Here is a 26553-nt window from a genome sequence, read left to right on the forward strand (position 1 = left end):
TGGTGGTGAAGAATTCTTTTCTGTTTTTAAAGCACTCATATTCTATCCAATGTAAATGGAACTTGTATTGAATACACATATCCCTTTGGGGTGGGGGGGAGGGGAGTAAAAGCCATGCAGTACACTTTATAGAATTTGTATGGAGTGAAGGATAGAAGAACAAAAGCTTCACTAGTTCACATCAGGGGAACAACCATGAGTACAGGGCCTGTCTCACACCAGAAACACTTACAAAGGATGCTGGAGAGACAGCCACAGCTCCTGGATTCACAGCTTTCAGCTGGCACAGCGTCATTGCTGTGTCCCACTAGAGGTTATAACTAAGTTGAGCCTTGCTGCACACCAGTGCAACTGCAATAGCTTTGTTAACACCTTTGCAATGCTTGTTTGTAAAGGTGAGACATTATATGTATGACAAGAGACTGTAGCAAGGGCTTTAGAAATGACACAAGAGCTTGCACAGCATGAATGCTGTATGGTGAAAAATACCAGTTCACACTTCTGAACTACAGTGACCAAGGTTGCAGAAATGCCAAAACAAGATGCTTTTCAAAAATGTAAAACTTTCTATTTACACATATAGTAGTATTGACACCAAGGAGGACCTCTAAGCACTACTGCAAACATGGAAGGAAGCATGAATTCCATTACTATATCAATCACAGCAGCCAGACTGCAGTGTATTTGCAATGATCCCTAGCAGACTGCATTAGGGAGGCTGAAAGACTTTAGAATTCCTTTAGGTAACACCACCAACAATTATGAATTAAGAACCTTTAGCCTTCAATTCATGCGAAGCAAAACTGATGTGTGTTTATTAATACACACAACAGTGAAATGTGCAGCCATATCATCCATAGAGCTGAGTCTGGTAAAAAGGTAGTAACYTGCAGCTCAAGGACAGAGTGTAGTAGTCCTTCCAGACTCGGAGACTACTAGTTGAGGGTAGTAACCTTTCCAAACACTTCTGACTGGCAGAATTCACGATGTAGAGCCCCAAAGTCTCACYGAGAAGAAAGCTTTGGTATTTCTTCATCCATCTAGTCTAAAGACACTTACTTTAAAACAATCCAGAAAGCTGTACAAACAAAGCACATTATAACAATGTTACACAATCCACACTAACCAATAAAACCAAAGAAAACATGTCAGCTAAAGGGAGAAATGTGGCATAAAATGACCTTCAATTACTACACACACAGGGGTGCCAATTTAACAGCTTTTTTAATATACCTAGTTGTGCTTAGGTGCAGAAGACATATGTTACATTCAATCTACTTTAAATGTTCTCCTCTGAGTGCTTTTGTCATAACCTTAAAATTATTTCAGAGTAAAACTCAAATGTTTACATGAATATTAAAGTAAATAACAGAAAACCCAGTCAGTTGCTTTGAAAAGCACAATTAAAAGGTTGGAGTATTAGCAGGAAAGGCAACTAAAGTAAGACAAGGTATAGCTATCATTAGCTATAATAGCTATACCATTTAGCTATTAACAGCACAGTAATTCCATAGAGAGAAATGCAAAACAAACTTGGGAGCTAATAATATGCACAGAATAATTTTTGCACAGTTTGATGTCTTCGAAAGAAAATGCTGGAAAAGTCCAATGGCAGTATCACCCTAAAGTACAGATGAAGTAGAGAGCAAACATGAAGGTGGTTATATTGCCAGAGGGAAAGAACTGTGAAAAGAAAGCTTCACTTACTCTCTTTCAACATCAATTTCATAGAGGAAAATATACACTAAATAGTATTTATTTTATTCTTTTGTACACAAATAGTAAAATAAATACTAAATGTCAGGGTGGGAGATGACTGACCCTTCTTGTTATGTGCAAGTATAAGTTTGTCTCATTCATTGCCTTCTCTCCACTGAGGACCTCAAACTGATATACCCAGGAGTATGAATAATTTGGGCATATCAAAACAAAGGGTATCTTTTGTTACTGTTGTTTAAATTGTAGCAACAGCTACTAAGCTCATTCAAACTACACAAAAGCAAAGAGTTTTTGAAATGGAATTCTGTAGATCACTTCCTAAAAATTACTTCCAATTGTTTTAAATATAATAAATGAAATATCTAAYTGACATCAATGTGTGCACTTTTGACAAAGGGTCAGCAGATATCTTTGCATGGAGATTTAATCAACATGGAAGTGTCATCATCAACCAAAACTGAGTAGGCCAAGACAGAAACACAGAACCTAAACATACCACAATGCAGAGCTGATCTTAACATSACGGGATGTTGTAAAGTTATATTACAATAACAATACCGATCCAAAAGATGGGTATTATTTGGGGATTCACTGACTTAGAAGCAAAGAGATTAGGGTAGGTTTTGATTCTTTTAAGAGTCCTTTGATTTACAAATTATGTTTCTGCATCTAGTAGATTAGTTTATTATGAACCCTAATATTCACAGGCACTTCTGGAACATTATACAGCCTAAGTATTTTTTAAAGAATATTTAAATTTAGAATTCCATATTTAAATAACTATCTTGATTATCTATAAATTGTAGGTTGACTCAGGGAAGAAAAATACAAGATTTCTAAAATTTATTCCATCACATAAGTAAAGTTAAGACAGGATACAATTTTAGGTGGACATCATCTATTGTTTTAAATGCTTTTATTTGTCAAGTATGGCAAATTGACACACAGGTCTCAGGAGGCCTTGGGATCCTTTGTGACTATATTTGCAGGAGGAAACTCCCATCCTAGGTAAAAAGGGCAGGGCAGCTGTAAACTGTAAGAGGCTCAGAAGAACTCAATACCACTGCAAGAGAATATACAGGAAGGAAAGTTAAACTCTGAAAGATCAGAAAGTAGTTAAGCATTTGCAGATTCTGGAAAGCTGCACTTTTTAAGAGCCATCAGGAAAGACTATTTTTTTAGGTCTCTGAGAATAAAGGACTGTTCTATTATAAAGCAGATGAAGCAGTATTTCTGTTCTTAGAGAAGTTTTACTAAACAGGCATATTTCCCATCYTTTTCCGCTTTCCCTAGTTTTAATAGCAGGAATTTAACTGCCTCAACAGCAGCAACAAGGAAAGCCGGAGCAAACAAGGTACTGCCAGCTACCACTCTTTTTCAGCAACCAGTCATATAGACCTTGTTAACCTATCCTTGCACAATTTTCATTGTTTAATTAAAACTCAGCTCAAAGAGATTCTGATGCACTATAGCAATAGCAGATGCACTATAACAGTAGGATACAGACAGAAACTTCCTGCTTTGGAGATGAGTATTTGCATTGTTAGTAAGGCTTCTGTTATACATAATCATCAGCTTGATGTATCAATATCAAAAGTAGGTTTCTCTGATCAAAATCCATTGTTCTTCAGCTACAGATATTCTGATTAGAGTTGACAGAAAAAAAAAATTCTTTGCTGGGTTTGTGACAGTTGAAATCTTTTGTGCCTTGCTTTCCATAGAGTTTCGATACCTACATGCTTTCTTTATTGTCAGCTAGGTCATCTAGCTCTCCTGGGGAATCTCCTAACAGGCTCCCACAGCAGCAGAGCATTAAGGTTTTTGAGTCTTTAAATCCATTAGGTTGAAAAAGAGCTGAAAATATGGATGTTCAGATTCTAGACATGAGGTTCCCAGTTTCCACTGATCCAAAATGTTGGAGCACCCTGCTGAATAGGCAAATCTGSGTCATGGTTTCTATTCTCTGAACAACGTCCACATAGTATTTCATTCTGAACACTAATGAAAGTAAATAAAATCCCTGAGGAAACAACTGTCTTTAACTGCCAGCTTGCCCTATTTGTTTCACAGGCATTTTGAATGCACAGAATTACATATTGCTACTGAAATAAAATTTAAACTACTATRCAAGTTGAAATCAATTTCAACCATTAATAGCTGATGATATAAATCTTTTCCTAAGGAAAAAAATGAACTCAGCTAGTTGGAGTAGGAAAAAGGATATTATCAACATCAGCAGAAGTGATCCCAACTTTTTGCATCTTGGGACATCTTTCCTAAGCCTTTGTTCCATGTACCCATAAGGGGCTCCCATGACTCCCTGATAGCAACTGTAAAACTTAAAAACAAAAGAAAAAACAGAAAACACTTCCTGTGAAGCTCCTGAACATTTTCTGAGCATATTAGTAACCAAGGTTAAGCGAGACGTTAATTATTTATATTTAACACGAACAAAATAAAAGGAAAGCCTCAACTCCCTTAACTAATGGTTTCTAAAAMTGCTTATTCAAACTGACATATGCATGACAAGCTTCAGCTCAGTACGATTTAAGGAGGAGGAGTTACACCACCCAGAAAAATGGTGTTTATGACAGAAATGACAAAAGATCATTCATCATAGGGTTGTTCTGTGTGCAGCAGTAATAAAGCCTAAATGAGACTGCACTTCATTAGTAATTTATTTCACAGATCACTATATATACACACAAATAGCATAACTCTATTACATTTTTAYAGCACCATTCATTACAGTACTTCACATACTATATTCATATGACAATACAGAAATGCAGCTTTCTCTGGGGAAGATGGCAGCAGYCACCTGCAGAGCAGCACACAGAGAAGAAACACCTCAGAGCTGCAAGAGTAGGAGTTTTCAGACAAACCATGGAAAATATTAAATAAAACAACAAAACAGAACCCTCAGAGATGGGCAGCTAAGTCAAAGAACACCCCAYGTTTGCTTGCCTTATATTCTACTTAGTTCAAATAAAAACAGACAAAGAAACCCTTTCCTAGTCCARGAAGAGTGACTAATACCACGGACTCTCACATGAACTTCCTGCCTGGAATTCTCTCTTYCTCACTTGATTCTTGAACACTACAATGGTGTCTTCCACTTACTGCAGGAAGGAAAAGCGCAGCAGGTCATTTGTTTTCACCACTTCGTTATCTGAGATGCTGCTCTTTAGACACAACAAGGGACGTATTCGCAAATGTCAAAAAACAGGTGCAATTCTTTCACTATTATGACTTCTGCAAAGTAAGAATTASGGGCTGTTTATTGCTATTTTACTCAGCACTAGAAAATAATCCCCAAACTATCACATATAGAAGACTAACACTTCCATTAATCCTCCAGAGATGTATGGAGACTCCTGCCATACAAGTGCAAGTAAAAACATGGTATGCTATACAAACCCACAGAAAACCATAAGAAGAATAAAGATGCCTGAAAATGCCTTCTGACAACCACTTTTTTGTGACTAGTTCTCTTGGGAAATAGTAGTGTTCAATTATGTAGTGCTGCACTGTTGAAATAACACTTCAGATGTACGTATTACGTGAACATTTCCTGATATAGTAATTAGAAAGAAATGTGTTGCTTTTAACTAGTGAGTTACGATTAAATTCAACAGATGTCTTGATTTTCTTGCCAAAAACTCTGCTTTAAGACCTCTAATAGGAAGGAGAAATGGCTTGTTAGTTCCAGAGATGCTAATGTTCTGTTACCTTTAAAATAATAAACTTTTAAATAAGGCCACTACATTTACAATATAAACCATGAACAGTGGAGAGAAAATACGATTTTACCTATCAGACATTTTTCTCTACTTTCTCCTTTTTTGTGGATTTTTTAAGATAAAACCATGGCATTCGATAGACTGATCTAAGATATAGACATTTAAGAGACCTGCATCCTCGAGATAATACACAGAAAGAGAGATACTGGCCATCTGCATAAAATGAAATGCCTTAATTGGGCAAGGTGCTTAAGAACGTGTTAGAATTAAGTACATGAGTAGCCTCCACTGAAATAATGAGATTATGTACATCCTCAAGTCAGACAGAGGTGTAAATGAAAGTGTTTTGGACCTTCTTCGCTATTTTAACTGCTAGACATGTCAGAGAGACTTTTCTTGCTCTAAGGAGGATAGAAACAATAAATGCAGAAAGGACTAAACATTGCTGGAAACAGGATAAAATTGAATTTAATACTTTTATTTCTACCTTGCCACTCTCAGAATCATTTTCCTCAACTGAGCTGATTAACTAGCAATATGAGTCTACATTTACGAGCTTTGCACAGGAAGTTCCTTACAAAAGTTATGAGTGAATGAACTCAGTGCACTGGATCTCAGTAAATACATAGGCAGGCATACATAAAAGGGGAGGAAGAGAAAAAGCCAAAAGAACTAATATTGATTTGGACAGTACTTGTGGACTGCCCAGGAAGACAACACATGAAAGGAAACTCTATGTAACTAAAGCTTGAAGATGAGAATTTTGAAGTTTATCTTCAACACTGTATGTAGAGAAACTGATTAAGAGATTCAGCAAGTTAGGACAGTTTGCTGGCCAGTTGCCAGTATGACAAATCACGGAGCTGCACACTTTTCAGAAAGAACGGAGAAGAGACAAAGGCCAYAAGGAAGCAGGAGCTGGTCAAGGCAAAGACAAATTTTACAGTCATTCTACCTCTGAGAGCTTTACTTAAGAAACCACAGATGTTTTCTTCCTATTTTTTTTAGAAAAACTGCAAGTCAAAGAAGTCAGCCTATGTAAACACACTGTTAAAAAGTCTCATTAAGTACAGAAATAAATATAGTTTCTACTTACCTGCCTGTCTACCTCTGGAAGCAAAAGCAGGAGGTATTGTTGAAAATGCTGAGGTAAAGAAGCAAAGGTATGTTTATTTATTAAAGCCCTCAGGTTAGTGTTCACTAGAATAGATCCTGGTGTTTCTATGTCAATRTCCTCAGCTTTGGTCCATTTCAAATGTCCTGGAAAAAATAAACAAAAAGTGACTTTAAACATAAATAAAGGAAGAGAATAGGAGCAATAGTTATTTTAATATTTTGTATTTTTTGTATAATACAATAAGCTCCAGAGAAATAGTACTCTGAGAATGGGAATATAGCCTTTTCTAGGATTCTAACAGATTATTTTATATTCCCTGTATTTGAGCTTTGGAGCTTTTACAGGATCCACATTCCTTCAACATTGTAACTGACATATTCTTACTTCCAGCTCAAGAGCTGGAAGTAAGTTTCTCTCAACTCAGCTTCCCAACTCAGCAGCAGAAGAAAATCTTCCTGTCATTTCATCAACATAATTGTAAGCATCTATTTCTAAGCAAAAGGCTGCTTGATGAGGCTGGTGGAAATGAATCATTACACAGACTCTTTTGTGTTCTGCATCTGCAGTGCACTATAGCCTACCTAGCTTGTTACATAGCACCTGCTAAGAACTACCTGTTTGAATAGACAGTGATCACAGAGATGAGAATATTTAATGTATAAATTTGTTTGAAAACATGTATTTTTCTGAATTTGCATAAAAATCTATGATCTAAAATGATCAACACATGGAAGACAGCAGCAAGAATTTTTAGAGCTCTAGGAAACATTGTGAGAAAAATTATAAAACTGGATATGCTTAAAATAAAGACGACTCAGGAGGGGCAAAGAAAAATTCACAGAAGGTTGATGCACAGTGGTAAAGAGCAATGTATTCTGACTGTCCACAGTGAATAGGAAAACTCCTAAACAGCAATAAATATTTGTGTTAGATACTGGAAAAAGAAAGCTTTCAACTACCTAGAATAAGGGAACACTGGACTAGATCACCTAGGGAGGCATTAGTGTTCATCACTGGAAATCTTTAAGAATAGGTTAGACAAATATCTGYCAGGAATGACAGATGTATAATTGATCTTGCCTTAGGACTGACAAACAGTCTGGATGACCACTGGAGGTCCCTTCTGGCTCCATTTTTTTATTATTTCTATGATAATATTTAAAAAATACTTTTAAAAGCCCCTTAAAAAGCAATCAACTTCTGCTCCCTGCTCCAGGGTATATACATGCTGTTACAATCCTTTGTTCCTTCCAGTCTTAACAAATTATAATACTGCATCCACAGTCTGAAAACAGAAGAAGTCAGTGATACAGGTTTCAGAGACAACCTGAAAAGTTCTAATCCCTCCAGGTTTTGGTCTGTACAAACTCCTGCCGAATCTCTAACAAAGCTATTGGATAAAATATTYTACCTCTATGAATTGATATACTTGGCATTCCCACTGAATCTTTCAGCAAATTTCAAACTGATTCAAGAAGAACAGATACATTTTGCAAATAGAGGAGTTTGGGTATACTGCTAATAAGGACTCCTCAAATACTAAAAAATACTTGACAGTAACATGAACAAAAATAACGGAACTATGTTTTAGATTTCGTAGTAGGCTGTAGTGTGGTCTTCCCTGAAAGGTTATGACATCCCACAAAACATACAAATGAAAGAAACTGCATCAAATTTGTCAATTTTGCAAGCTCCCTCTCAGTCACAGCTTTCTAGAAACATTCCTGCAATTTCTTGCTACTTTTAGCAGACAGTACTAACCGAATGAGACAAGGATTACGTTGCATTCAGCAAAATATAACCTTTTCCATCATATATTTCCAACATACTATATTTCAATATGGCAAAGACTCCACTACAAACAAATGAATGCACTACTATAAAGGACAATTGTGTGGAAGAAGTGCTCATTTTAATGAGTACATCGCAATAAACTGTCCTCACCATCTGTTCCACCCACTAAATATAAATGCAGAAAGAACACAATCCCCAAGTGTAACACAAGTAGTATGATGTATCTAATTCTAATGCATATACATATATATATTCCTTTCTTTAATCAATGCAGAATACAAACCCTCATCATCTAGGTGACTCCAAATTCAAGTGACAATTTTTACCCAACTAATACATCACACTCTGTGGAAATAAAAACATTTTGCACATAACATCCAGATATTCAAAAATAAAACAAAATGTGAGACTACAGTCAGTAACGTCTTTTAGTGGGAGGTATCTTGATAATGTGAAGAGCCCAAGACAATATCAGAAACTCATGTCTAATTCTATGAGCCTAACTTACACATTTGCTGATTTATTTGACCTCCTACCAGTACTACAGGCTACTACAGAAGAATTTCCTGTGGAGGAAATTGCTTGAGAAATAATGYATACTCTTCCCAGGATAATAGGCCAGTAGCTCACTGAGGCTGCATATAATAGCTATACTTAAAAAAAAACCAAAATCTCTTCAGAAGAACAGCAAATTCTGTCCCCTGTACCCTTTCTAAGGCACATATTAGTTGCAGTTTTAGGACCTTTGCTGCAGGTCTCAGATAATTAAACAATGGAACTGACTTACGGATCCCGGATCAATTCTCAAGGATGCTCAACAACTGTTCTGTTAGTATCTCCACGAGTACTATGTCCTAAAGCAAGCATTTCAGCAGGTACACCAACAGAGACATTTAAACCTTAAACAAATCTCCAGTCATCCAAGTCCTGATGGTGCCCCAAAAGGCTGGGGGATCATTTCTTCAAAAATATACAAAATATCTAATGCATCTGCTCTATATATGGTATCAGAGGCCTAAAGTTGATGAGATATCGAAGCATGGGGAAGAATGGATATAACAAAATATGTATCTCAATCAAAGCAAGAGAAAAGTTMCAGGAAATCATCTAGAATTGGACTCATCTTTGCATGACAGAAGCTGTAACACTGAAGGAATATTTTCCGGTTTGGATAATGTCATTTGATTAACACAGAATAGTAGCTGTCTCTCAGAGACTGATGGACAATCCGTAGAAAGATTACATATGAGAGGCTGGAAAATAATAAAGCTTGAATCGAACAGTTCACCAGAAACTGGTTATAGCAGATTTTAAAACAAGCTATGTATTTAGCAAATAAAGTGTCTWCAATTTATTTTACAGAATTGTTATGTAAAAAATATGACATGGTCAGGTCACTACTAAAGAGAAAAAAATCTTACCACCACAGAGAAAGATGTTAAGTAATTTTTAGGGTTATCCAATCACTATAAAATATTTTTTGCTAATTTTTCCAGCTTGGTCACATTGTGAAATATTTCTCTAAATGATTCAGCAGTCTGCTGAATGCAAAAATTCCTTTGTAAAGATAAAGAAATAATTATATAATTATTCTGCTTTGCTTAGCTGAGACAAGAGTCTGAGTGAACACTACATTTTCTATTCCTGAGGGAAGATTTCCAATTATATTCCATGCAGAGCAAGAAAATCGGCATAACACATGGAGCTATTAAGAATTTACTCTTATCATCTCTTCAGAGAAAATTTGTTATTAATTACAGATTATCATCCATGAATCTTRCTGAAAAATGTGGAAAATAAAAAAAACATAAATTTTATTTTACATCTCTAGAGAGAAAGCTTAAAAATAATTAAGGATACATTTGAAGAAACAAGCCAAACAAAGAAAATGAACCAAAAATGATAATGTCAGTACTCAGTATGACATGGAGTAATGTAAACGWAGAAAAAAGGGTGATGAGATACAACACATACGTAAGAAAATATGTTATCCTCTTTGGGAATAAAAATATACATAACAGGAAGAAAGAATATTTGCTAGTTTAAAACAATAGCATAATGAAGCAATCAGAAGCTAACTGCTAAATGACTAATCTGGCTACAGGAACTTAGGTCTGTCAAACTTTAAAAAGCAATGACAGAAAAGCACCCTGGGAAAGTAAACCCTATGGATTTTGCAAGACAGAAAGAAAGATGCTTTCTGAAGAAAGAGCCAACTCCTGAGTTTGAGAAGGCCACACATAAAACTTCTGAAAAGACACAGAGTTTATAAAAATACCAATATTGCAATAAAAAATAAGATTGTTATTTTAATTTTACTCACCTAAACCAGATTTTTTTAACCTTTTTAAGTGCTGGCTTGTTTGTTTTCCAGTTGGAGATTTTTGCCCATTTTTCATCTCTTTATCAGAACCGTCTGCTTCACCATTTTTAGATTCAGATCCTTAGGAAAAAAAACAAAAATCCAAAATGTGAAACTGATGTACTTCCTATCCTCCCCCTACTGTAAACAAAACAAAGAGGATTATTAAAAAATTGACATCTACTGGCTGAAAAGTCACAATTTTCTGGTTACAATTTAATTCCTCATCGCCAGAGGAAATGGAAGTAAAAGCTCAATAAATCAATTAAGCTGTGAAAACTAAAGTTTACTGAACATTGCAGTCAATAAAAATGTTCACTGATCTAATAAAAATAATGTTTTCCTATAATGCCCACGAGATATCTTTAAAAATAATTTAAACACTAAGTTATGGGGGCACTGAAGCAATCTAAAGGAGAAAAAAAAGAGTATTTCTTTGTGAAATAACTTTCATAAGAGAGAGATGCCTGGAAACCCAATTGTCAATCTGTGTTAAATACAGATGTAGGAATCTCTTAAAATGCAGTAACTTAACAATCAGAACTAAAGGTTCAAAGGGTTATGCTGTGGTGGTAAGAATAGTACCAGAACAAGAAAAGCTAACAAAAGAATCCCAGTATTGCAACACAGAATTGAGACAAATTCACACTCATAGAAAAGCTTGCCTTTTTTCCTGCTCTTTTTATGGCACTGAATACCAGCATGTGGTCCTCTATTAGAGTTTCAGAGCCCAACAAAATGTTACTTTGCATTCCTTTAAAGCTGCTGCTACTATCAATTGTCACTTTATTATGTCTTCAGTTCTTCATTAAAATTAAAGAAAAATCTCCATCCTTGAGTCACCAGATTTGATAAGAAAATAAGGATGATAAACAAAGCCACAATGGAATTATTATTTTCAGCAGTTCCAAATTCTCTCTGCTGCATATCTGATTCACAGGAAGGCTCTGTGACTAGAACTGATTTTTCAAACGGTCCTTTAGCTGTTTACCTGAAGGTGAATCCGACTGCTCATCAGACACCTTTAATGGTGTCAAAACAACACGAGGAACAGTCTTGTTTACCATCATTGAGACTCCATTTCTTCTTTTCTGCTGTTGTCTTAAAGCCTACAAAAATGATAACAAAACATAAAAATGTAACAAAAAATACTGCTTATAAATGAATTGCATGAGACATTTCTCTACCATTAAACTTAATCTCTTAAAATAAGTATAATTTACATAGCCACTGATTTGCCAGACTTCACACTCGTCCCCTTTATGTCATTTTCCTTTAAAATATAAAATCAGGCTTTTGGTTATAAAGAGAAAGAAGATGCACCTTAGATCATTTTCCAATACAGTTTTGACAACAAAGCAGCATATAACTGTTTGCTCTACCTTAGCAGCACAACATGACAACCCATGGAATTTGCAACTAAGACTTCCAAGTAAAAAGAAATGTAAAATAAATGTTTCAAAACCAGAATAAAAATATATGTCTGCATATCTCTTGCAGGTGCATCCTCTCCAGTATACTGCTCAGTCAATCAAGTTAACACAGAGTGTCATCAGTATGTACAGCATGTAAGGACTACAGTATTGATGCACTCACTCAGTCGTGAGTAGTGCTGCACAAAATCACTGAACATGGCAGGAATCATTTATTTTTGTGAAGGGAATCAGTCCTAATCTTGGAAACCTTGCAGCACTTGGCTTCTGTCTGCTTGACTTTGGGCATTAACCTTCAGAACACGAACATGATGGTGTTCTGGCAAATCTGGGGAAAAATGATACAAAAATAAAGCTCTACAAATGGGAATGCTTTGTGTTTCATAAACAGATTGAATACAGGCTGATAATGTAATGCAAAATATTTAAAGCTTAGAAATAGTAAATACCTGGTAGACTGTTTTATATGGAAAATGATACCTGATTCAAAAATCTTAAGATATACAAATATGAATACTTGCCAATTAATAAATTTGCAAGCATTAAAACTCTGGAACAAATCAGAATGAGTTGGGCTTAATACTGATCTCTTACATCCTCCTGTCTATTTTTCTCTAATCTTACTATACACTCTCTTTTTATAGCTATGATTTGTGTAACGGTCTTTAGGGGGATTTATTAAAGCGGTACTATACCAATAAGGAACGTATTTGATATGAAAGATCCCTGTAGTTTTATGAGTATGAATGGCCAGTGACTTACAAGTTTTAGTTGGTAACTTCAATTAATCTGTAATATCTTTCCAAAATGTTCACATAGCTAAGTCAAAAAAACCCTCTGGAAAAAATAAATCGATATCACTCTATTTTTCTAAATAACACACTTTACAATATAAAATACAGCAAGCCACACAAAAGCTATTTCATCAATTAACCCCTTTTACAGTACACTTCTTAAAAGACACATAAACACTGTGCAATAAAAAGCAAATTACAACATTTGAAATCAAACCCAGAGAACAGGCTGATCAGATCTGCACGTAACCAAAGCAGCAAGCACAAAGCAATGAAAAACAACCTGCATTTCATTCATTTTTGAGATGGAAATTTCATATTGCTTTTGGGAAATGACAGTCAAACTTGTGGGCACAAAATTCCAAAACACTAAAATTTCTCAAATAGTACCCCAAATTACCAAAAATGTTGCTCAGTGCACAGTCCTGCCAAGTTAAACGTCAAACCAGGTTACCTTTATTCAATAGTAAGGCAACAGTAACAAATAGTCCATTAAAAATTAACTGAAAAGAGAGGCAAGCTGTGTGGTATCAGTATGCCCATGCAACCACAACCCAGACATTGTGCTGCTGTGCTGCACAGCCTGATCTGCATGATGAACTGCAAAGAGCCGAAATACAAATCCTGAGCGCTATCCCTCCCAGACAAATGAGTAGGTGCCCAAATGATGCCCCACGTTCTCTCAGTCTAAAATTTAGCCTCTTTCTAGAAAACGGCTTCTCAAGACCACTCCAGCCCCACGAGAGGTCATAACTTTGTTGCCAGCATCTTACGGAAATACCATTTTGGTGATCTATACAGCCACTGCAACAAAGGTGAGCTCTTTGAAAAGCTTCACASTTGATTATCAGTGCTTCAGACTCTACTGCCACGAATGCAGGTCAGAACTGGTGTACCCTCAACAACAGGTAGTCAGTGTTTCTGCATCTTAGGTGTGCATTCCTCACACGCTCTCTGCTGGAGCGAGGGCAGAGGTACATTGTCAGGTGAACCACTTACCTTTTTCCAAGTTACAGAAGGGCCACATGTGGTGGACCTGAAGCACACGGGCATAACAGATCTGGCACTTTCAGGAAGCCCAGGGCACACGATGCCCACAGAGCAGTAACTCTATGTAGTGTGGCTCTCCTGGACATGAACGCTCATCCCACTGCTGCCACAACAAATGCTCAGAGCCACAAATCAGGGAAAATTGCCGGAAGCTGGAGAACACTGCTACTAGAATGATTTACTTGGTGGCACAGCCCACYCCTGAGCTAGACAGGCTCAGCAATAGGGTAAGCACCTCAATATGCAAGAATCAACCCTAAAGAGGACATTCCCCTTGGACACACTTTTGCTTTGAAGGTTTCTTTCTGTTTCTTTCTTTCTTTTTTTTTTTCCTAACAGTCATTATTCCACTGCTGGTCCCTCTGCCCATCTCCATTTTTGCAACAACACAAGGAGCAGATCACCATGCGGGCCCCAGTGTTTGGTGCAAAATTCAGCTTGTACAGCACGACTCCAACTGATAGGAAGGATGCATACATGTGGAGAGCAAAAAGACAGGCTGAGGACGAACACTTTTTAAAACAACGTGGCATTGAAAACTATGCCCAAGTTTTAACACAAAGTGCCAATAAAACATGCTGTGTCCAGCAAATAGACAAATAATCTTCCCTGTGCCCCTCCATCTTTTTATCAAAGGAAAGACATGAGGCCGGGGAGAAGGGTATTGAAATATCAATTAAATAGTCTAACCCCTGATATGTAGCGTAGAGAAGGCTGAGATTTTGCTGACTCACCCTCTCCAATGGGAGATACTGTTTCCAGCTAATCACCATTGCATTTTTATAACTCTAATTCAAAGCTGCAAGTCTACAATCTAGGATAGACAAGTCTCTGCAAGAAAACACTAGGAGCAACCAAGAAATTGCAGACTGAAGTCCAGTTTCTAGCAAAGTCAAAYACCAGAAGGAGTTAAGTATAAACCAAGGGCACTGTGAGCAGTTGCTGCTGTGGAGGAATATATAACTCCTCTGCACTTAGCCTGAGGGGTATTAATTTTAGGATACAAGACTACTGTAGGATGAGACAAGAATCTTGTAGCCCAAGATTAATTCTGCTTAGCTTGAAAGTCAATGGGATTACTCAAAGTGAAACACACACTTAATGCTCTGCTGTATTGAGGTTTTAGTGTACCAAGCTAATTTAGTACTTTCCTAGTCACCATTATCAGATAAATCTCTAGGTTTAGCTCTTTGGGTGAAAGGAATAAACACAAAGTAGATGAGTCAAACTTGTAATAAGCACTGAAGAAAATGAGAAATTTGATAACTTATTCCAAAGAAAAACAGTTCTGGGTCTCATTGTGGATACAGAGACAGTAACTAACACAAAACTACATCTGCATCTTTTACAGACACAACCTATTGCATCTCATGCATATTTAGATATACAACCTCCTATATGGGCTGCCTATGGATCTGCAAGAAAAAGCCAATGTTTCTGCCATATCATAATCATTTTTACTATGTAAAGCAAGATAGAAACATATATAGCATGTATAATAGCTTCCATAAAATGTATTTTTTCTTAAACAAGATGAACTTCTATGATTATGTCTCAAATGTATTCAATTACTTTGTGGTAAATGCTTAAGTTAAAAAAAGCTGCAAGCTGTAAATTCCTAGAAGAACTGATCACTGTTAAAGTAATCTGTAAAACATTACTACCGTTCTGTCTGCACAGCACATAAATAAGGGAGTGAAAGAAAATGAAAGTTCATGTGGCATGCAAGTTAAACATTAAAATTTTCTTAAAATTACTTACGTCCAGCTTTTCACAAGCAAATTCTCAAAGTACATCTGTGAATCTCTTGTACATAATGAACATGAAAAACTCCCAACATTCCTATTCATAAAACAGAATCTGTGACCATCTGTTGAATAACATTGCCATGGTCATTATACAGGGTCTGGCATAATTAATTTGTTTAAAGGAATTATTTTTATTGCTGAAAACAGTAAGTAACCTATCACCAACCCATTTGCATCCAAAGAACTCAAACTAACACAAAAATATGAGTATTAAGAAGAGACAAACTCTGAGGATATACGGCAAAAGAAAAAAGATGCATTAGCAGTAATATTCTAATTCCAAGCTGATTTTTAAGAAGAGGTCATAAGGGCAAGTCTCTCCTCTTTTGGGGAGAGTTTATGTCCCCATTGTGCAACAGTCTGCTGGGGTTTCATGAGTGCCATTGTCTGTTCTTCAGAACAGTCCTTTCATATTTAGTTGACTTCAACATAGGAAAGACATTTTTTTTTTCACTGATGTGGTAAAATGGCAGACTCTCTTCATTAAGAATAAAAAAAAGATCTGCCTTGAAGTAGAATAAAGAAAGCAATATAAACTAAAAGGTAACTGAGAAAAGGGGAAAAACACATGCCCAAAATAATGCATTAGATTCTGTCTAAGCCCCCAAAGCAAAATGTCAAGCTCTATGTTCTTATCTTACTGCTGTGCAGGATTTCTTTTTAATTATTTTTCTTTTCCTACATCTTTTCATTTCATAATGAAACAATGCAGCATACAGACAAACCATTAACGTAGAAAACCACTTTCATTTGAGTTTAAATGCATGACATGCTTGAATGTTAAAAATTAAGTTATTAGCAACAAAGAYATGTAACACTTGGTTGCATTCGGCAACATCGTCCCAGATTTCTATTTGTTCCATAAATGTCAAATTCTGAAACTCATATCATGAAACATAACCTTTGAAATTTCACACATTATGGATCAGAAATGTAAAGCTACGGAATTCTTCTGTTCTGCCATGTGAAAAACAAGATCTATGATACACTGAGAAAAGTCTATTGCACAAAATAAATAACAACTCTACATTATGGTCATGGATCTTGAATTGGCAGAGATGAAACAGATTTATAGTTTATCACTGATTCATTTAACACCATCATAAAATTCAGTCTTTGTCCTCTTTTTCACCCTCATTTTGCTAGCAAAATTAAGGAAGGCTTTAATTCCCACGTCTCTATTAAATTACAATCTCAGTGGCAACCTGTTTCATGGGTATATTGAGCAGTTAAAACAAAAGAGTAAGCACTACAAATCATGAAGAACAAACACATTATTCTCAGGATGCCACCACTTCTTATATTTAACATACATTAAAAATACTCAGTTGTAAACATGCAAATGTAAGATTAACACAGTAATAAAGACCTCTCATGGAAACAACTGCAAAACACAAAGTACCATTTCCAAAGCATAGAACCACTTAATTTACTTTCAGTCAGACTTGTGGATCAAACGCACAGTATTGGTGCCACATGTATAAAACTGAAAATTTGGAGATCAAGAATAATCTASTGCTAGAATACCAAGATGGAAGTTTGGAAATCTAGGTTGTATTTTTAAACTTTGTTAGATAACTTTTAAAATACATGCCTATTCTTGTCCATGTCACTCCCTTACCCTGTGACACATCTATTTATATTTTTGGAACAAAGATATTTTTTTGACACATACTTGTTCTCTGGGTGACAAAATGCAGCCTCAGCAGTGGTCAGGCTGTTTAAATGTAACTACAGTATATATGAACAACTGAACATTTGTCTTTGTATTAACCAACATAAAGTACTTGATATTTTTGGTGCAGAGATGGACATAAAGAGCATGTGAATTTATGTGAGTGTCTGTGCACCTGCAAGTCAGCACCATCTTCTATAGGGCRTACAGCAGTGCATTCACAGCTACAACTGCTGCAGATTACTATAAATGCTATAAACCTTTTTGTTGCTTTCTCAATAGTAGAAACAAGAGAGAAAGACAAGAAAACTCCTGCTCAGACTTGCACGTGAATGGGAATGAAGATTGCATATGCATTGACTCAGTGATACTTTTTTTTTTCCGAAAAAGAGAAGAGCTTTTTGTTTTTAAATTGTTTGCACAGCATTAAACTAATAATATCAATCATTTGAAAAGTGCTTTTATGCGGAAATCTGTTTCTCAGTTTAAAACACACTTAAAACAAACTAAAAATAAAGATAGTAATGCAATACAAAATCTTAAGACAGTAATCAATGTTTTCCTTTAAGTCAAATTTGCAAGCAMACTCTGCACAGGTTGCAAAGTCTACAGGGGAGCTACAACACTAGATTACCATTCTCCAGCAAAAAAAAATCCCATCGTTCAGAAAACATGGCATGAATTAATATTGCACCAGTGTAAGTAGTCAGAGTGTACTGCTCCTATGCCAGAAATCCTGTTTCAGCTGGAGTTCTGCCACATGCTTATACACCCTGTAGATGGCCCTCTGGAGACCTACCCAACAGTTCCCAGAACCACATTCTCAGGCAACTGCTTGTCAGCATTTTGTAGGGGGCTTCATAGAGCCCTGAATCGCTATGAGCTATTTCAACTCCTGCCTTTCTCTGAAAATGGCAGCCATTTCTAGGAAACACTTCAAAATTGAAGTAAAATTCATTCTCACCTGGGTATAATTTTACAGGCTATGGACTACTCAGATCAAAACCTAGACTTTCACATGGTCCAGAAGAAGACAGTCACTTAGAGACGCACTGCTAGAACACGGAAAAATCACTTTGTAACATAATGCAAAAAGACTGACCACTATGAAGAGCCCAGCAAAATGGGGTTCTCATCTACAGTGATGATATGTGTCATTAATACAACAGTAACAACCAATCCATCTCAAGTAGTTACTTCAAGAGAAATATTATCAGACAAGTGTAATGTTTAGAAGTAGACCACTACCATCAACTTGAATGTCTGAGACTTTGAACCAGCAACAGCATCTACATAACAGAACTAAGAGAAAGATCTTTCAATCCCTGTTTGGGAAGAAGATTCCACTATCTAAAGATGGCATATTCAACCAAARGTAACGTTCATGCCAGGATACATTTTAGGTGAGGAACACCGCCCTAAAGTGAAGCTAAGGGGCATCTATGTTTCAACACAGCAGTGTTCTGAAGTCGTTAAAAAAATTTCTTAGTTATTTCTCAGAGTAAGAAATTCTGAAACCCATGTTTATTAGAACAGAAAACATGCAGGACAACTGCAAAAAAGCATGTTATGCAAACAACCCCAGAGGGAAAACAAACAAACAGACCCCCCCCAGTAACTGACAGTTAATTATTAAAAAACAGTACACAAAGAAAGAATATAGGGATCAGGCGGATTCCTGCCCCTTTTCTTTCCAGCACAAACAAGGGCTTCTCTGAGGACCATGGAGATGACCCAGAAGAAAGTCCCATAAATATTGTCTTGAGTCTTACCAAAGCACTGTGTTGAGCAGCTGGTATGTGCTGCCCATGCATAGGGACCCTTAGAGGGACATACCGTGCAGCCTGCCTTCGGACTATTCAAGTACTCCCTGAAGAGCTCCTGCGGGAACTCTTGCTCTTCCAGCTTCTTTTCAATATTATGTAGTCTCCTTGGCATGGTTTCTCTGTCCTTTAGCCTAGACTTGTCTTGGCAATCAGAAAATCAGTTTAGTTTATCATCTTCAAACTTCCATTTTCCTGAATGTATCTTGTAAATTCCATTGTCTCTTCCCATGTCTCTCTAGAAATCAAAAAGCAACATGCCTTTCTTGTTTTCCATTTGCTGACAGGAAAAATTGTCAAAAATCATCAGTTATGTTGCCAGATGTCCAACTGAAGTCTTCAGCTAGAGAGCTGCAATTCTCTGACTATAGACTTGGTAAACTTGTAGTATCTGAAATGAAACATAAGAAAATGGTTAACAGAGACACTGAGATAATCAAACTCTCTACACCAAGGAACTCAGTACAAGAAATACCTCTTAGTTCATACTGGAATTTCAAAGTCTTTCAGGAAGACACCCTGTGCTCAAGCTGTAAGTGATAAGGACATAATCATCACGATCTGTCACCTTTATTTCTTTGGCAGAAGAGAAGGGAAAGGAGGGCTGGCACACAGGATACTTATATCACAATATATGAGTGAGTAGTTCCTTGCTGGAGTCAAAAGGACAGAAACTACACTGCAAATAAGCAATGGATTACTATGGACAGCAAAGTGTTTCAAGATAACTCACATCTGATTGTAGTGATGGGAAGAAGTCCTAACAGAATGAGTGTGGGGGGGGAACACAAAGACTGGTGGGTTTGCTCTTGTTCTTCTCTCATAGCAAGAGAAGCAGTGCATGTGAGCTGAAGAAAGGAAAGCAAATCCACGCCAGCATCAAGGGAGTTCAGGATTCTACCTTCAGCGCTGACGCAGGCACTCACGACAGCTTTGGCCTTAAAAAGCAAGCAAACAAATCCTTGACAAACTAGTCCTGCAAATTTGGGCATGTTAGTGCTAAATTACACAGTTTGCCACTATGCTCTGAAATTTAACCTTCTGCACCTTCAGCTTGTAGGCTGGTTTCTAATAATCATGGTTGTGCTATAAAGTCAGCCTGAAATGCTTATGGAGCTGTACAGATCTAGTGTCCTGTAATTCAAAATCAACTCATCAGTCAAAGTATAACTTGCCTATAGGTCTCTTACTGTGTGGGTTTTTGCAGCTTCCACTGAAAAAAAGGGGCATGAAGTTGCCACTTCTGCTACATGAACAAATCATATGCATGGATGCCYTCCTTGTCCATGAAAGACTGCATCTACCCACTTTATGAATAAAATAGTGGCACATATATGAACCCAGCCACCAAGCATGCAGACAAAGCCCAAAATAGGAAAAAAACAAAACAAAACAGCAGCAATAACATACCTTGTGTAGATTCCCTTATTTCCTGAGCTTCTCTCCTCCCAAACCCACTTGGCTGCTGTCTCTGGAGTTTCTGTCTCTACAAAGAGATCTGGATGCCCAGCACAGTCTCAGACATGTCCTGGTCTGTATTCAGATTCTGAGTCTGAATGGAAGTGTCCTTCTCTTCTCTCAAAAGAATATTTATGGGTACCCATCTTGGTGCTGATTCCAAGTGCCAAAAGTGAGGCAGGCTTTTCTTCCATGTCTGGAAGGTCTACTATCATCCCAGACATCGTTACATTGCATCTTCAAGTTGTTTTTCTTTCTTGGCACTGCCCCAGGAAACAACTGGTACACTGATGGACAAGATGCTCCTATACTCGGCTATCAGAGTCCACCAGGCACTAATACCACCTCAAGGTCCTGGATTTTCACACATGCTCAGTGTTACCTACATGAGGCCAGTTTGCAGGTATAATCATTTCTTCTGAGAAACAAGAATGTCTTCCAAGAAYATCTTGATAGATACAGCCCAATCTGTACATAGAGAAGACTTCCAAAAAAAAGTATCACCTCAAGTCAATGGAACAGAAATTGACCAGAGAAGGGCAGGGTAGATACTATGCCATGACTTGATTTCCATACTTGAGTTAGCCTTGTCCAGAGCAAGAATAATTCACACAAGACTGTGACCATGTACGACTGCTAGTAGACGCAGGTGTAGTTCAGTACTTTCCTGGGAAGATGTCCTTACATGGGTCTACATGTCAAAACTTTCAAGTGTGAAAATGAGGCAAACCAGTATGGAACTGATCAGTACTGATGGGAGTGACAGCATGCCATACACCTCTTTCCCAAAGTACTGGATAAGAAATAGCTGGGGACACATATCCACTCACTCCCAAAAGCAAAAGGGAAACAGAAATATTTCAAATCTACCATTAGATAGCCAAGCATAAAAGGTACAGCATAGACTTTTCTGTCTAAACACYCACAAATGGGAGATACTTGTTGTACTTTACACTCAGATACTATTGAAGAGTAAAACTGAAACTCCCTCAAAAATGAAAAATGAARTATCTTCACTGATGAAATGCTCAAAACCTTTGTGCTCAACAGGGACTCTAGGGAAGGTGGTGAGACTAGAAAGTTCCCAGACTAAAACAGCAGCCTGCCTTTGGAAGGTGAGGAGAAGTGGTCTGAACTGTGACACAGAGCTTTTGAGAGTCCCCTGGAATGGCAACCGCCCCTTCCCCCCCAGGCCCTGCAGAGTACCCCAGTCCCAGTGCCACCTGAGAAAAGTCAAGACCAAGAGCCAGGGCTCAGAAAACACCCTTTCGTCTAAGCTCAGCTCAAGAAATGCAACATTGTGACCAATTTGCTTCAKGAGAACACCTAAAAACCTGGATTATTAAAGGAAAATGTGAGATTATCTTTTGCCTTTTGATCTAAACTCAGAAATACCTCTAGAATTTTTTAAAACTCAAACCATACATAAATCCAGCGTGTAATATTTTAAACAGAATGACATATAACTAGAGTTAACAAATCACATAAACACCAGAGAAAATCTTCTCATTCTAGCTCAGCTCTTCAATCTCAGATCTTCACACTATCAACTTGCCTCTCATTTTAATTTTAATGGATTAAAAGACAAATACACACAAGATCAAGTTAATTATATGAAGTTACTGTTTTTAAATAAATTGAATAGAAGAAYGGTTGAAAGACTGTAAGTCTTCAATCTGTGAGAGTTGTTTAGTAATAGAAAAAAAAAACAATAGCRTAACAGGAGGAGCCCATTATGACATACACACAATATACACACATTTATACAGTGTAAACATTTGTTGCCSAGAGCATGATTGTGGCTCATCTTCTGTTACTTTAGAACAGAACCAGTAAGTTAGTATCACTTGGAGGAGTACTGCATACAACTGTTTAAACCTTTTTGTGTATTCAGGTACTACAGGCTCTTCTTTATACAAATCTCATGTATTGTGTATCCACAAAAGCAATAGAAAGACTGGAGAGTGGAATGAAGAATAAAATTCCAACAGTGATTTTATAAATCAAATCACTGTTAAAATCTATTCACCTTTGCTACAAGACTTACAATACCAACTCAAATCTGCAACGTGCATAATAACATCATTATATTGTTATTATATTATTATCAAACACTATTGTTATTTATCTCTATATTATTATATTGCATTATTATTAAATGAATAATAAATGCATTCATACTACTCTGTGATACAAATGTCCATTTAYAAAATATTGTTCATAGAAAAAACATTTTACTGAGAGCTGTAATAATAATGTCATAACCTGAAGTACAATATCTAATTACCATCTACTTAATTATAACTGATTTCTTAATATTGATTACTTAATTCTCTGATGTTCATCTAACCCTACTGCCCTAGGGAATGTTTTCAGATTCCCATCATTGTTATGACTTTGTATATTAATTAAGCTACTTTGATTAGTTTGCCATTTTTTAATTATTCTCTGTGCTATACAGCTGCTAAGTGACAAATTATAAGTCKTAAGAGTTTAAACAGTTTATACAAGTTCAAACTTAAGTGGTTTTGTTTTTTTCCCTCCTCCCTTCCCCCTTTCCCTGCTCCCTCCCCCCCCCAAGAAAGCTCACATAGTACAAAAGATGCACATAGAAGAAAAAGTTTCTAAAAAGTTGCACATCTTTTTCACAACCATCCACACAGTGAGCTGCTTTTTGCTCACTGCTCAGTTTCCTGACTAAACAGACCCRAAACCCTAATTTAACAGTTCTCCCCAGTCCTCAAAGCCTCTAAGTATAAGATAAGGTTATGTGAATGATTGAGGTCTATTAATTTTAGTACATTTAAACTCAAACTACATGAAAAATTAAGCATAAATACTTAAATGTTTTGACAAAGAGATGTGGACAGGCTCTGCTTAACTGAAGCCTAATTCAACAACTCTGCAGTAACATATCCTGTGTAATACTATACCTCAGTTAAACATACTCAAGAGAACAGTTAGGAGAAAAATTAAAGCAACATCATCTCATTATACTAAAATTTTAGAAAAGTTGCATGTCATTTTTCACAGTCTTTGTAAGTCTGAAATAATTTCTACATATTGAAAATTGAGAGGTGGCAGATTTTTTTTAGAATGACTGTTTTTTAGCTTTTTTCATCTGTTGTAAACTGAGCTAATCTGGTACTGTTAGAAATATAGTTTTCACATTGTTATGCTTTCAGGTAGTATCCGAGTTGGAATTCTTAAGGTATTTTTGCCAGGCTTTACTATTTATTGTGTAACCTAAACCATTTAAAATCATAGCTCACTCAACCTCGCCCTCTCCTTCCTCCTCCACTTCCCCTCCTCTCTGCCTCCGGTTTATACACTGCAGTGTCAGCTATGGTGCGTAAAAACATTTTACTGAACAGATCACACAGAAAAACTGAACAGCAAACATACCCAGAATCTTACCTAACTGTATTTCTTCCAAAATTCTTATTCTTTTTTTAGCCTAACCTAAAATTTGCAACACGAATGCTTACATTAGAAAATTGAGGATGTGGCAACAGAAACAATTCTGCTTACTTGAAAAACATTTAAAAAAACCCCCTCAAAAATACAGTAAATGGCAGGACTGTACTATCAGTAAAAAAAAAAAACCAGAAACACCTTGAAATTCTGCTGAATTCTTGTTCATATAATATGGGACACATGGCAATGAAAAGCCAACTCATTATCAGTCAACACAAGCTTACCTGTTTAAGTGCTTTCTTTGTGTGCTGCTGGAAGGAAGATACTAGCTTGCTTTGCACCGGTGCATTAGTAAGGCTCAAATCACGATTGGAAGACATTTCTTCAGATGGCTGCTTTGGGCAAACTTTATAAAAAGAAAAAAAAAAAAAAAAAAAAAAAAAAAAAAGAATACTGTTATGGGATTATCTTTCCTATATATCTTGGAGAGTCCTGAACAAAGAAAAATGCTCAGCACCTGGAAAACAAAAAACCAGCTCTAAGAAATTCAACTAATCCTGAGGTGCAAATGAGCTGAGAAACTAGCCATGTTCTAAATAAATGCATTGCTTCACAAATATTGCACCTCATCAGACCCTTTCTGTGCAGTTCTGGGGGCCTTGCAGATTTTGCCTTTCAGGTCCTGAAAGGTAACTGAAATAGATTATCTGTGGTTTTCACACAGAAGCTAGACAAAAATTATCTTCCTCCCCATGACATTTTAAATGGATTATTATGTGTCTAAAGGTGTATTTATATAAGAGACACTGATGACCTGTGTTGCACAAATATTTATAAATATGTAACWTTGTAACAGATTGTAATGGCTTCTTTGGAGTCAGACTAATCTATTTTATAAGCACTTCTTGGTAAAACTAAGAACACACACTCTCCTGTTTAACCGGTGGACTGGAATAGCCTGCAAAGAGGAATCCTGGTCTCAGGCACTATACACTGCTATTTGTCAGCCTTTTCAATAATACATGTTTTAATGAGTAAATACTACAGTACTTGCTTTAAACACCCTCGTGAATACATGTTATCTGAGAAAGTCTCTTGATGAAAAATGAAAGGAAATGTGATTAATCGCTTTTAAAAACACAGCTTTATTTAACAGATATAAACCTATGAAAATAGCTGCAGGATCCTATTAATCTTGGTAGTCATCAAGCTTGACTAAAAAGATTGTAAAAAGACTGTAAAAATCTTTCCACCCCTAAAGCCTTTTATTATTATTATTCTTACTAGAGTTTTAAGACAGTCAAGCTAAAATAGCATTAACATGGATCCAAATATTGCACAGTTTTCACCCGTTCTCTTCTGCTGACTCAATCCAAACCTGTCTTCCAGTACACTGCTCAAAGCTGTTTTGCATGTTGACACACTTTCCTTAAAATGCTATGTAACTGTATATGGTTTTCGAGGATTTGCTATAGTTAACACATCTATCTCAAAGCAGTTTGAAGAATCTCAAAGCAAGTTGCACAGAYATGTGCCAAAAATAATTTCAGCTCTATGTTTCTGTTTGCCTGTTTTTCTCCTCCCATCCTGCAATCAGATGAGCAGACAACTGAAAGACCATTCAGATTCTTTTGTTTTCAGAAGTGCTTCACAGAATAAATATTTTAATGGCTTTTTCTTTGTATTTGTGAGACAATTTAACCGTCAATAACTAAGGGCCAGCAAAAGATGCACATGATAACATATTAAATCTTTGTTTCCATGTTGAAAGAATAAATCATTAATCTCTACCTCACAATGYATTGTGTCAACATAATTCTCAGATTAGATTAAGAATTTTCATCAGTAGATAAGACAAAGCCAGTTTTGTCACACAATTTATAAAAACATTCGTCACTTTTTTCCCTGACATTCAAAGCTTTTGTCAAAATAGACAAAATAGAAGCTGAAACATAAAAGAGGTTCTGAGCTTGCACTATCACCTGGTTTGGAACAGTCTTTTCCATATGACAAGTAAAACTCACTATCAAAAAAGACATCTTAAAGGAGCAGTAAAGTGTCAGCAGAAGACAAACAGTATCTAGTTTATATATTCTAAATCACTGCAATAGCTAAGCTCCTGAGATCAAAAACACCTACACCAAAATAAAAACTTAACATTCTAAATTACCCAGCTTCTATTTTATCTCTTCTTTTAAAGAGATTTTTTTTTGTTTTTACTATGTTTTCTGGCATAGTCTGAGAGTCAAAGAACCAAAAGAAAAGCAGAACTATTTTGAGCACACAAAGCCCAAAGCCAAGGAGATTAGAACAGAACAAATTTAAAAATGGCTAAAGATTGGAAACTGTTACATGGTTAA

The 26553-nt window shown here is 36.4% G+C and overlaps 1 protein-coding gene across 2 annotated transcripts in view; it reads right to left on the reverse strand.

Annotated features, from left to right (window-relative positions):
* Positions 1–26553, reverse strand: part of ASXL3 (ASXL transcriptional regulator 3) — a 73017-nt gene that overhangs the window by 37278 nt on the left and 9186 nt on the right. The window contains exons 1-5 of one of the 2 annotated variants that reach the window (XM_085316283.1): positions 20729–21602; positions 19332–19709; positions 11727–11844; positions 10697–10816; positions 6559–6722 (exon numbers count right to left, since the gene is read on the reverse strand). In XM_085316283.1, the coding sequence (XP_085172409.1) occupies positions 6559–6722; positions 10697–10816; positions 11727–11844; positions 19332–19433 (504 nt within the window). In that variant the 5' untranslated portion in view covers positions 19434–19709; positions 20729–21602. Of the gene's footprint in view, positions 1–6558; positions 6723–10696; positions 10817–11726; positions 11845–19331; positions 19710–20728; positions 21603–24477; positions 24600–26553 lie in introns of those variants that run through there. The other variant, XM_085316282.1, reaches the window with a different exon arrangement.

Source organism: Rhea americana, unplaced genomic scaffold (genome assembly GCF_003343005.1).
Source record: "Rhea americana isolate MKP2758 unplaced genomic scaffold, rheAme1 scaffold_46, whole genome shotgun sequence".
In the NCBI taxonomy this organism is placed as follows: domain Eukaryota; kingdom Metazoa; phylum Chordata; class Aves; order Rheiformes; family Rheidae; genus Rhea; species Rhea americana.